The following is a 13,628-nucleotide window of genomic DNA, read 5'->3' as shown; positions in this document are numbered from 1 at the left end:
ATATGCATTTACTGTAGGATGTATCAAATAAACTGTATAGTTTCAAAAGGCTTTAATTCAGTAACCATTCACCACAAACAAATGAACCATGCAGCATATAAGAGAGGGAAGTTTCAGTTGATTGTTGGCAAGTATCTTCCTTATGACAAGCTCCCTTCAGTCTGTATCAAGATGGTGACACTGCAACAGAAAACATTCTGCCTATTTATCTGGCTTCAACGAATGCAAGTCTTTGACAATTGTGCAGTGTGATTTTCATTGACAATACTATATCACTGCACCTCCTGCTATTCAGAGTATTCTGCATTGGCAGCAATAGTTTCAAGGTGTAGGGTATATTTAGGACTCCAGTGTGTCAGACAAAGATGTTAAACTCATCTAACAGTTTTATACTTAGCCCAGAAAAGAGACCACTTGTCATGCCAGCCTAGAGCTAGCTTTTCATGAGTGTTTGGCATGTTTAGCAGTGATATTTGTTACTCAAAATATACTGGATTCAATTGATACAAGCCACAGAGTGATAAAGTGTGTAGTTTAGTGAACTCATCCTGGACAAACTAGAAAAAGATTTACACTTTGCTTTCAGCTTATTGTTCAGTAAAAAGGCCATGTGTCATCTAAGTGGACAAGTAAACCACCACAAAGAAACGATAAGGGGGATTATATCACCTTATATAATAGTCAAGCATGTGAGAAAAGGCAGTTTCTTGTCTGCTGTTTCTGAGAAAAGGTTTACGATCCGTACTTTATTTTATGAAAAACAGTGTTACCAGATCTCCATATCTGGAAATGATGCAGAACTGGCTTTCCCACAGAACAAGCAAATTCTAATGAATTCCTTTTCCCGCTGGTCAGAGCATCACCACATAAGCATCTCAAGCTCAAGGGTTTCTTAATAATAGGTTTCCACAATGATGGATGAGCTGTAAGGGGCCCCTGCCAATTTGATGTTTCACTACTGGTTACCAACAAGGTCATCTGATTTCAATGTCTGTGTTTCTTGTTTTTCTTATGGAGATTTGTGAAAGACTGTTAATGTGGCCAGCAGCTGTGAATAAACTGTCAAACTGAATAACAGTAGTAGCTGTTGCAGTAAGATTAAACATGATGGCTTGTGTATGGTACAAGTTACTATTATTGTATGCAGTGCATCTGAAGGAGACCATATCGAGCATTTGTGAAAATTGTTAGTAAAATCTTCTATTCAAATGTGTATTTTAAAATTCATTGCGACATTGTATGTTCATTTGCTTAAAAATAAAGCCTTTTGAAATCAGATGAAACTTTTTGATACATGCTGTATAATTGTTTAACAAAGTAGTAAAAATATTATAAACTTTCTTTCAATAGAACTAAGGAGAAAGTTAAATATGTACTGTTAGAAAGTTAATTTTATGTTAATAAAAGTAAGTTAATGTGAATTTTAGATGATTGGTTGAAGTAATCTGCTTTAGATGAAGTTACTAGTTAATTATATTTGTTCTGTTACATTGTGTTTGTATTTCTTTCATGTTTTCTTTTGTTGTAAAAGTTTTGTTTTAGTTAAAAAAAATGATATATAGTCGCATGTTTATGGTTCAAGGATATTGAAAGACTAACAAACGTAAAAATTTTTTATAAATACAGTTTATTACTCTAAAAACATATAAAATAAAATAAATAATAATAACAAATATATATAAAACATACAAAATAGTAATTCAAATTAAAAAACAATATTGATGATTTAATGACAATTAAATTACAAATTAAAATACAGTCCAATTTGCTAAAAACATTATAATGACTTAAGAAACTAATATTACATAATAATAAGATAACAATAGAAAAATGTAATATTCATACAGTTCACTTTCTGCATTTATTGTTACTTTTACTGTTTAGAAAAGAACTGCCCTACACTTTATGAATGAATAAAATATGATCACTTTCACTTCTCTTCACAAATAACTGGCTGAACAGCTACTTGTTTTTGACCACTGTCCAAAATGGAACACTCATAATGCACTCTTCACTCATTGTTATCAAACACTTCTTTTATCGCATTCTGCTGGTCTCCAGCAGTATTTATACCTCCCAACCTGCAGAACCCGTCCTTTTGATTGTTCAAGTGCATTGCGCTTGAAAAATCAAATTATGCACTTTTTATGCTTTTCTACATTTGAAAAAAAAAGAATCCGTGTCATTCCTTCTAGATTCTTCTTTCTTTATTTTCTCTCTCTTTCTTCTTTTTGAAATTTTCTCTACACATTACTACGTATTTATATATAAATGCATATATTAAACATATATATATATATATATATATATGTAACAGTTTTGTTTTCAATACTTAAAAATCATTTGCTTTTACTTTGATATCCCTTCGCGTATCTTAAATTTAATAGCCTTAATTAAAAAAAAAATTCTACAGCAGCTGTTTAGTTGACATAGTTTACTAAATCAAGTTACTTATTGAGTCTACATGTAAATTTTTATATAAGACATAGTACATTTTGTATGACAATACAACAACAAGTCTTTTTTTAATATGTTGGAAGAATAATTATATTGTTACTGGTAATAATTAATATCAATAATGATAGACTGGAATGCAGGGTGTCAATTTTTTTAATTAATTTTGAACTACTAACTGTTGTTGAAGTTAAATTGAAATAACTGACAAGTATTTTTCTGTCAACATGCTGCGCTGAGGTGGATAAAAATCCAGAACCGGGTAAGTTGTTATGAATGTTTGAAGTAGAAATAAGAGGAATTTATTTTAATTGAAATCATTGTAAATTACATACCAAGAAGCTTATACTTATTATATTGTAAACCGTGTAAATAGGTGAAGTCAAAGTTAAAGGACCAGTACATTCTCAATAGTTCAGTGAGAATATTTCAATTATTTTGTGTTATTTTCCTAACAGTTTTATTGTTTGTTATTATTATACCTTAATTGTTATTTAAAAAATTACAATTGTACCAAATTTACATTCTTCTATAGCTTTTTCAGTTGCTTTCGCAGCTATCTTAATACTTTGATACTGCTGTTCTTACACTGATGCGAGCTGATGTTATTGCTGGTGTTTTTTGCAAACGCCTATTTCAACTGTAATTGAAAGGTATATTGGGTTTGAATCATGTCCGTTCATTTAGTATATCATTGTAAGTTTATATAATTCATAGTGTTCAAGTGTGTTAAGATTGTTTTTTTCTGAACATATGTTAAATATCAAGACTGTTGTCATTGTTGGTTATCTTTCTACAAAACTTAACATACTTATTTACTTGCCAGCACCAAACATAAACAAAATACATACCGGCACAGTTGTTAATAACATCATCTTATTTTGTCCAAAAAAAAACTACAGCTGAATATAAACAATAAATTTTTTTGTCTTTATAATCACAAAAAAAAACTTACAGAATGCACAGAAACTACTGATGACAGAGATTTCACCTCTAACTCAATCCAACCTTATATATAAATGGTTTGAAATTTTTAGAAGGATAAAACACAAACTATTCAACATATCTGTGTCAACTGAAGACCACAGAGATCATCTAATACTCTGAGTAACTTGCACACTCTATGAATATTACTTAAAAAGAATCGGAGAAAAATAACTCACAAATTTAAGGAATCTGGATATAACATGGGCTTTAGAACAGTCCCAATGGAATATATGACTTGTCCTGAATATGGACAATGGAATATATAAACTGTCCTGATTGCAAAATATTGTATATCAGCAGCCAATTAGAATGTAACTTCAAAGAAAGTTGAAATAACTCTTAAAAACGCTTAATAAAATTAAAAAATGACTTATATTCTAAATAAACAACTACAATTCAAACCCAATACCCTTTTATCACCGTATCGAAATACAGGTCTGGTAAAAAAAAATGTGCTGACACCATGGTAAAGAGCAGCACTGATCATTGCAGATACCTGCAATAGTGATTGAAAATGTTATAAAGTAAGTTATTAAAAATTATGTATTGAATAAATTTGGTTTATTGTTTGAAAGGTTTAGAGTTATAAATAATTTTCATCACTAACCATTGTGAACAAAATCATTAATAGATTGTAATTATTATTAAAAACCTTATAATCTTATTTGTTTTCTATTACTTTTTATGAACAATCAAAATACTTCTTACATTTCTTCATCTTTCTGTTCACCAGTATTTGCTGCTAATTGTAACTTTAGAAAATGTGACAGTTAGATTGATTTTACAAAAATAATAAGGAATATTAGAAGAAAAAGAGGAAAGAATAAGTATAGGGCAAGAATTAAGGTGCATAAGGTTTACTGACATATAAAATCAGTTTATGTTACGTTAGATTATATTAAAGCAGATATGATTGTGTACATCGAGAATCCCTGCTAAAAATCCCGAGAAATTTAGGGCTTCACCCAAAACTAGTCAAAATCATCGGACTAACACTAACGGATACCAAATCCAAGGTTAAATTCAGGGGAGAAATATCTGATCCATTCGACATCAAAACAGGACTGAGACAAGGAGATGGACTGTCACCGCTTTTATTCAACTGTGCCCTTGAATTTATAATACGGGATTGGAAAAAAATAAATAAAGACAACGTTAAAATTGGAAAAGGTATCTCAGTAAATTGCCTAGGCTTTGCGGACGATTTAGCCCTACTATCCCAAAATATAGAAGAGGCCAGATATTAACTGCCAACACTGGAAGAGATTGCAGGAAAAATCTGTCTAAAAATTTCATAGGAAAAAACCAAAATTATGGTGAGAGACCCACTATGCATAAGCAAAGTAAAAATAAACAATAATGACATAGAACTAGTAGAAAACTTTAAATATTTGGGGAAAAACATCACGCACAACCTCCAAGAAAATCCAAACTGGAATGAAAGAATAAATAAACTCATCAAAGCCACAATAAAAACACAAAACATCTATAACAAAAAATGCATGTCCATAAACACAAAAATAAAACATTATAACTCAGTTATCTAACCAGAAATACTTTACTGATGCGAAACCATATTTGGACCGTACCAGACAAGGTTTACCGACAAACTGGAAAAGATTGAAAGACAGATTCTACGACGATGCATCGGGAAAAAACATTAAAAAAGACGGGATTTGGAGAATTATTCCAAACGAAGAGATTTACAAAACTATCATCCCGATAACTAATAAATTTAGAAAGAAGAGAATTTCCTTTCTAGGACATATTTTCAGAATGGAAGAGACCAGACTTATCAGACGGATAATCGAACTTTTCTGGAACAAGAAAAGCAGATCGAACTGGTTATATGAAGTACAGAAAGACATGGAGGAATTAGACATAACCCGTGAAAACCTAAAAACGAAAACCGGAAACTATGAGAAATTAAAAAAATAAAGAAACAAGATTCCTATCAAAACCCAAGAAAACAATAAGCCGGGTGTACTCTGAACAAGAAAGGGCAAGAAAATCTGAAACCCTTAGAAATTACTGGCAAAAAAGAAAAGCTGAAAAACAACAAATCAGCAAGAAAAGAAAGAACTTGCCAAAAAAAAAAAAATGAACTAAAGTGATCCATTATGGTCTTAAAAGTAATAATAAAAAAAAAAAGCAGATATGGTGTGCTGATGATATGATAATTCTAGCTAATAGCATACACAGCCTTCAATATCGTTGACAGCCTATAGAATGACTTGAACCTGTATTAAATGAAGATAAATATAGGAAGAAATAGATTAATGGAAGTAAACAACAGAGGATCTAATAAATGGAAGAAAGAAAAAAAAAAGTAAAAAATTACAGTTATTTGGGGACTATGGTGACAGAGAACTGAAAAACCACAATGAATAAATGAAGGATAACAGTAGTAAGAAGAGACTGCTGTTTATTAGAAGTGTGGACTTCTAATAGTTAAGAAAGAGATTAGCCAAATACTATGAATAGTTAAGCATTGAGTTTAACAAATTTTTTTTACACTCGCATGTATATTCTATTTTTAAGAGTTTTAATATAGGTGATAATAGAGTAATTTGTCGATATTTATATATCATATTTTTAGTAGTTCTAGAAAGGTGGTGAAGAAGATTTGGTGATAATTTGAGATGTTTTACTATTTGTAGATTTTGACATTGGTTTATCCAGTTTTAGAGAAGGAGCACTGACCTTTGAAAGCCGTGGGTTATTATCATCTTTAACATATAGTGGACCATTTATTATAGTTCTAAAATTTTGCACTTCTAAGTTCTAGTTTGATATTAAAACTTGAGTTAACTTAATAAAAGCTAAAGTTCAGCGTTTTATATTCCAGCTTCCAAAGTATTTGTTTATTTTTACTTTGAAATATTTAAAAAACATTAATGGAGCAACTTTACAAAATTAATAATAATTCCCCTCGTTAATATTTTTGTTGAATATCTCATAAAGAAAAAAAAATTTGTTTCAACAGTTAGACTTTACAAACAAAAGGAGTTTATTTCAACCTCTGTTTATTTTCCATCAAGAATGTTTAATTGTGATCAGGCTTATTTTCACCTAGATTAGTATGAAAATAAGAAAAATTATCCGATATAAGAGAAATTTATTTTTGCAAGATTTTGGTCAGCAGACCACAAGTAGGAGTTTAGTGGACTGTATATTCAGGACCTCTCTTTTTAAAGTGTACATTTGCATAGACATCACAAGTGGAAACCAAGGAGCTTGTTATTTAATTTTTAACTTTCACCTTCATGGCAGGTTAATATAATGGTTAATGTTAGTTTTTATATTTGGTAATAAACTTTTTTTTTTAGCAGAAGACAGCAGCGTAACGTGGACAGGGACAGATCGTGATTATACATATGATGAACTGCTCAATAGAGTTTTTGAAATTATGAGAGATAAAAATCCTGATATGGTTGCTGGTAAAAAACAGAAATTTGTTATGCGACCACCACAAGTTGTTAGAATTGGAACAAAGAAAACTTCCTTTGCTAATTTTACTGAAATATGTAAAACGTATGTAATCTATTTTTATGTTTTTAATAATCAATTTAATTTAGTATCATTCTATTTAATTTAATCAATCATAAAAACATATATGAGTTTTTATGAAAAAAAAAGAGGTGTATAATACTGGGATTCATTCAAATGGTACTATTGAAATATTTAGGTAGAATTTAGTTATATAAGTTTGTTCATGACTACAGTAATTTTTTTATTATTGAAGAAATATATTCTAAAATTATGTATATGTTACTTACTAGCTTGTTAAGTTGGACTTGTCAAGATCATTTATGGTTATTCCATTTTAATTTAACAAATTTTCAAATCTTTTATTGCATCAATATTTTTGATTTTGATACTTGGTATACAACTTTGCCCACCTTATAGTGGCAAAAAAAATTTTTTTTATATTTAAAAAAACATTTTTTCTTGAGTAATAGACTAACTTGCCAACAGGTAAAAACAACCATTTTCATCACTTTTTCCATGAGCTGTAGCATTCTTATTTTACATCATACAGAAGTCAAAAAGGGCTTTTGGAAAGAGTAAAGATGGAAGTTCATCTTGAAGTTCTAAAAATTCATTTTGTTTCGTAACCAAATCTTGTAATGTTTACAATTTGTTGATTTTTCAAATTGTGGGCCAAAATAAATAATGAAGGGCTTAGGGTAACAGGCCTGTTTTTTACCTTTTAACTCTTAGGTACTAGTAGCAGTTACAAGAAAATTGGACTGTTACTGAGTGTCCTTCATTAATAGAAATGGCCGCCAAATCATACGATTTTGGAAATTTCTCATTTTTGGGGCCCAAAAACCACATGTGGGACAGGTGGCAAAAATCTGTTTACTTCTATACAAAATGTTTTGATATGTCTATAATGAGATAGCTTATATTCTTGATAGTTTGTTACTTAAAGTATGACTCAAACACACAAACTCATGTTTCAACTTGAAAGTGAATAGCCATGCATGAACATGAATGTAAACATAATCCTGAATGTAAAAATGATAGAAGGTTCAGTTACTGTTTTGATTTCAATGTGATATGTTTATAATGTTGCTAATGTTAATACTGTGATTAGGTAATGCAGTTCTATCTAAAGAAATTTTATTAGCAGTGAACTTCTCTTTTATGTGATACCTTATTTTTAATTTTATTAATTAGAGAAATCTTTATTTTAGCTGTAGAGAAACTGGGATAAGACAAAGTTAGGAGCAGTTGGTAGTTATAGTAACTGCATTGTTATTGCAAGAATCCTTGCATTTTATAAATATGGATTATGGAGTGTTCAATTGGCATTCACACTAAAACAGTATGTCACAAATTGACACAATATATTTTCATGATATTGCATGATTCAGTATTGCATGATATTTTAAGAGTTTACTAAATGGCAAGTAACATTGATATATTTAAGAAGTGTATGTACTGAGACAAAACATATTTGTATTTTTCATAAAACTGAATATTTTGATAAATATTTTTATATTAATGGGAAAAGTTGCTCTGATCCATTTAGTTGTCACTAAACTGGTTAAGAAATCTCTTTGAGAAATATCTTTTGACACTTTCAACAAGCAATCCAAATTTAAAATTAATTCCAGGCAGAGCACTGTATACAAAATGCTTAAATGAAATACAAAAATCACAAGATGATACTGAAAGCGAACTGGAATGTCAAGATATATTTGAGCCTCAATGTGTTACAGTCAAGTTGGTGAATAAAGCTTGCTCAGTACTTGGCATTTCCCTCCATTAAGGTTCAAAAATTATCGAGCAGCACGAAGGAACCAATTTAAAAAAATGAAGTTACAAATATAGTCGAGTCAGTTATCAGTAAATTAAACGATTCCTTTGATTTAAATATTTCTACAGAAGAAACCACTTTAGTACCACAAAATTATGCTGATTTAGGTAGGGAATATGAAGAGTTAATCATTAAAATAAAGGATAAAATGAAAACAGTTACATCAGCCAGGAAAAAATTAATGTTTTATGTTTATTACCAAGCAGCTGGAGAATTCAAAATGAGTTTGTGTTAGTCAGTATTTAGCCTGTCAATCCAAATAATTGGTTAAAACAAGTGGAATTTTGCCACAAATCAGCAAAAAGAAACCCAGTCACGTAATTGATGAAAATTTTATTAAATGTGTCTAAGATTTTTACCAGAATGATGATGCCAGGCAAGAAGGATTGTGTTTTTGTAAGACAAGCTGATGGGAAGAAAATTTATAATCAAAAAGGCTTATCTTACATAACTTAAAAGAATTGTACACAGCCTTCAAAGAAAAACATAATTAAAAAATTGGTTTTTAAAAATTTGCTGATTTAAGACCTAAATTTTGTGTTCTGGCTGGTGGTCAGGTACTCTGTGTGTGTCACCCACCAAAATGTAAAACTCATGTTATCTGCTCTAAAAATGAAATTTGATTATAAAATTCTCCTTTGATATAGAAAATGAAACGTGCATGTTGTCACAGTATGAAAAATGTCCAGGCATTAATTAAGTGCTCAGATTACTGCAAGAGAGCTGGGATGATTTTGATTCTGAAATTATCTTCAAACAGTGAGTTTCTGTTGATTGTTGTGAACTAATTATTCAAATTCTTCCATTTCAAGAGTACTTAGATAAACTTACTGAAAATTTAAATAATCAAAAAGGCATAATTTTTTTGCAAAGAAACAAGCTAATTTCTCAACATTTAAAAGGAAAACTTGTTGGAGGGTGAATGTATTGTAATGGGAGACTTCTCAAAATTTTCCTTTTGTGATGCAGGATGAAGTAGTCATATCACTGGTCAAAAAATTATGCCACAGTACGTCCATTTCTCATATATTTTTAAAAAGAAGGTAAATTACAAAGCCAAAGCTACTGTGTGATTAGTGAGTTCTTGAAGCACAACAATACATCGTTCTGCTTCCAAAAGCAAGTTATAAATAAAGTAAAAACACTGTTACCACCAGTTAAACAATTTAAAAAAAAAAAATTTTTTTTGTTGGCTTCTCAGCTCAGTATAAAAACAAAAAAAAATTCCATAAATTTGTACTACCATCAAGAAGCTTTTGAGATTGGTAGCTGAATGGCATTTTTTTGCCTTATACCATGGAAAAGGACCATGTGATGGTATTGTTGGAAATGTAAAAAGGACTGTGACTAAATCAAGCTTTCAAAGGACAGTCAACAATCAAATTGTTTACCTTCTGAGATGTACAATTATTGCAGACAATATTAAAATTTTAACTTTACTTTTTGGTATAATAAAGATGTTCAAGAGACTGAAGAATACCTCAGTTCTCATTATCAGGTAATCACAACAGTCCCAGAAACAAGAAACTTTCACAGTTATGTTCAGACATCTCAGAAATGTATTCTAAAAGTCCAGGTGACCTCTGAGTCAGAAACATTTACGTTAGTATTGGTACACAAGAACATTAGTGTTTCTGATTGCTTAATAGGTTTACCAAAGCTAAAATTGAAAAATTATATCTGCGGCATATATAATGGCAAGTGGTGATTAGGTGAAGTCATTGAAGTTAAAATACATGAAAATGAAGAGGAATATCGAATACACTTTTTCCATCCAGAGGGTCATGGTACTTCATTCAAGAAATCATTGGGATAATCAAACATGGGTTCAACTGGAAAACTTTTTAAAGTTTCTCACTCCTTCAGAGCTTTTTCTTTCAACTACTGGAAGAGGACACAGCATAACAGCAAAGATGAGCGAGGACTTATCAGTTCTATTCAATAAAAAAATGGTAGGAACCCTGAGTTATGTTAGTTAAGTTTGTTATCGAAAAGTGCAAGATTTATTCATAACTTACATTAGAAAAAGTAAAATAAGGTAAAAGTGAATTAAACAACTTCTTAATATTTGAATTGTTTATCATTCTGTAATTGACTATTTATTAATTATTAATATATTCATTCTAATGAGTTTAGTTTAATTTTTATAATCTGAAAAACTACATAACATTAGTATTTTTGGATATGTTTAAGGTTAGAAGGAACAGTGTTTTTAGTGGTTTTGTTAGCTTCATTACTTAACCCCTTTGAGTAACAAAATAAATTTTATATGGTTCTAAAGTACATAAAAAGTACTTACTGCTGTAAACAATTCAGATTTTTCCTACCTGTTCCACATATGTTTTTAGGCCCCAAATTGAGACGTTTTCAAAGTCTTATGATTTGGTGGCTATTTTTTTTAATGTAGGACACTTGTTAACAGTCCAATTTTTTTTTGTAGTACCTAAGAGGTAAAAGGTAAAAAACAGGCTTGTTACCCTAAGCCCTTCATTATTTAATTTAAAATTTTTAAATAAATTTAAAAAACCTTGACTCTTTTTACATCCTGTTTAAAAATCTATGTGCAAAATAATTTTCCTCTGAATTTTGAATTATTTTGTTGTAATTTTTTACTTCATTGTACAAAGTAAAGTGAAGTAGAGCTTTTCAACGATATATCATAAGTGGTGCTTATTTTCATTGGTTCCAGAGTTACAGCCAAATAAAATTTTAATTAATGAAATATTTGGATCTTAGGGGAAGGCACATCAATTCGAATCAGATTTCATCTCCTTTTTTATTTAAATATATTGATTTATTAGTAATTATTAACTTCTTACTGTAAAACAAATTTTACGATGAATAATAATTCAATAATAACAAAAAATATCATTATTTTTTAATGAAATAAAATTTGATGTACTTTTCATTTTAAAAAAATGTATAAATGTAATTTAATAGGCATACAAGGAAGTCATGTGTTGTCCACATCAGATTTTTTGTGAAATGTATTTATTATAACATTATTGCATATGCTTGTTTTTAAATAATTAATAGGGACTTTAATCACATCTATATTTTATCTTTTAGTTTGTTTTTATTTTTATAATTTATCTTATACAGATGTGATTAGTATAATTTATTACTTAATGATCAGAATAAAAGATTTATTTATTTTCTTAGGCTACTTATAAAATACTGTGAAAACATTCATATAAACATTAGATGTTGCTTATATTCTAATGTAGTTACATTTGCTTGACTTCTATTCAACACATTTTTTTAATTTGAATTTTTTTCCTTTATTTGGTTGTGCTTATTTGAGTATATCTTTTTCTTTATATTTGATTAAAATTTACTTATTTTATTTATAGGTGTATGTACATTTTTTGGTTGTTAAAAGATGGCAAGTAATAGAAATAGTTATACAATTTATTAGGAACAGAATTTAATGTTTATTCTGCATCATCAAAGAGAAAAGTTAAAAAACATACAGATTAAGGCTTGTGAAATAAATATCATGCAATTGAAGAAAATCAGAAACTGAATCAAAATCTAGTACATAAATAATTTTCTTACAAAATTTAAGATATATAATTATAGCAGTTAATAATTTTTCTTTTAATACAATGAACCTTTGGTTTATGACTACCCAAGCTACAGTCAGCTGACTACTGGTTCTAATGACCTCTTAATTAAGTAAAAATAAGTTATTGATCAAGAGTATCAAAAGTTTTTATTTAAAAGTTATTGCAGCATTATTATTAATATTATTATGCATTAAAAGTTATTACAGTCTGTTTACATTTCTTTGCAGTTTTACTACAGCATGTTATTTATCTCCTTCTCTTGACCAACATAACTATTTCTTAACTCATTTAGCTTATACAGTTCAAGTAAACAAACTGCGCATATAAATGTTCAAGCGGTCGATTCACATTTCCTGTATTTAGTTTCCTGTAAATCGTGATGATTACAAAAAGAAACTAAGCAATGTTAATACTTAGCAAATACATGCTAATATATTTTATATTTAAATAAATTTTTTATTGGAGTTTTTTAAGGGTTATGAAACTATCAATTGTCCATATACAGTAAAATTTCAATAACATCTTAGATTAAATTTCTATGATAATAAACAAATAATAAATTGAATTCAGTTTTCGTCATCTGATTGTGAGAAATCTGTAGTGCTGGCAGTATTAACAGATACAATGGGAGGTTTAATGTTGTTTTCTATTATATTATCCAATTCCCAATAATTTGGTTCAGTAGTATCCATTATTTGTTTTATATGTTTTTTCCATTCCTACTGGCATGTTTTATTGATGGCTTTTAAGGATAAATCTTTAACATCAGATATTTTAAAAGCAGTATTTTCTGACACTACATAACTTTTGATTTGTCCCCAAAGTAACTCAGTTGGATTGAGTACACAATGATAGGAAAGTAATCGAAGCACGGTTTTGCCACTGGACCTTGTTAACTCATCAATTTTATACACTTTAGAATTACTTTGAATACGCAAAACCCTTTACAATAATTGTACCTTAAGTTCATTCTCTTCAAAAATCACTCTTTTTGAACTAAGCCGTATTTTGATAGCATTCTTTTACCAAGACACGGCTGGAATTCTTACCTTTTTACATGAATGATAAGGGACATTGTCTAAGACAGTAATTGAACTATCTTCCAGATAAGGTAACACTTTGCCCAAAAAATAAAATTCATGTACTTTGTGCAAATTGCGTTTTTATCGAAATCGTCAACTTTTTCTTCAATTGTTCTGTGAGATTTTGTTTTTTTTAGGAAACTAATCAGTAGATTCATACTCGTGAATCACATTGATGCAGCACAAGTTCCACTTACATTAGCAGTT

At 29.3% G+C, this 13,628-nt stretch overlaps 1 protein-coding gene across 2 annotated transcripts in view; it reads left to right on the top strand.

Moving 5' to 3' along the window:
• The window catches only part of eIF2beta (eukaryotic translation initiation factor 2 subunit beta), a 43,214-nt gene that overhangs the window by 22,591 nt on the left and 6,995 nt on the right, over nt 1–13,628 (top strand). The window contains exon 5 of one of the 2 annotated variants that reach the window (XM_075372609.1): nt 6,771–6,975. In XM_075372609.1, coding sequence (XP_075228724.1) covers nt 6,771–6,975 — 205 coding nt within the window. The remainder of the gene's footprint in view (nt 1–6,770; nt 6,976–13,628) is intronic. The other variant, XM_075372610.1, reaches the window with a different exon arrangement.

This window comes from Lycorma delicatula, chromosome 8, assembly GCF_047948215.1.
Source record: "Lycorma delicatula isolate Av1 chromosome 8, ASM4794821v1, whole genome shotgun sequence".
In the NCBI taxonomy this organism is placed as follows: domain Eukaryota; kingdom Metazoa; phylum Arthropoda; class Insecta; order Hemiptera; family Fulgoridae; genus Lycorma; species Lycorma delicatula.
This window is presented reverse-complemented; position numbering and strand designations above follow the sequence as displayed.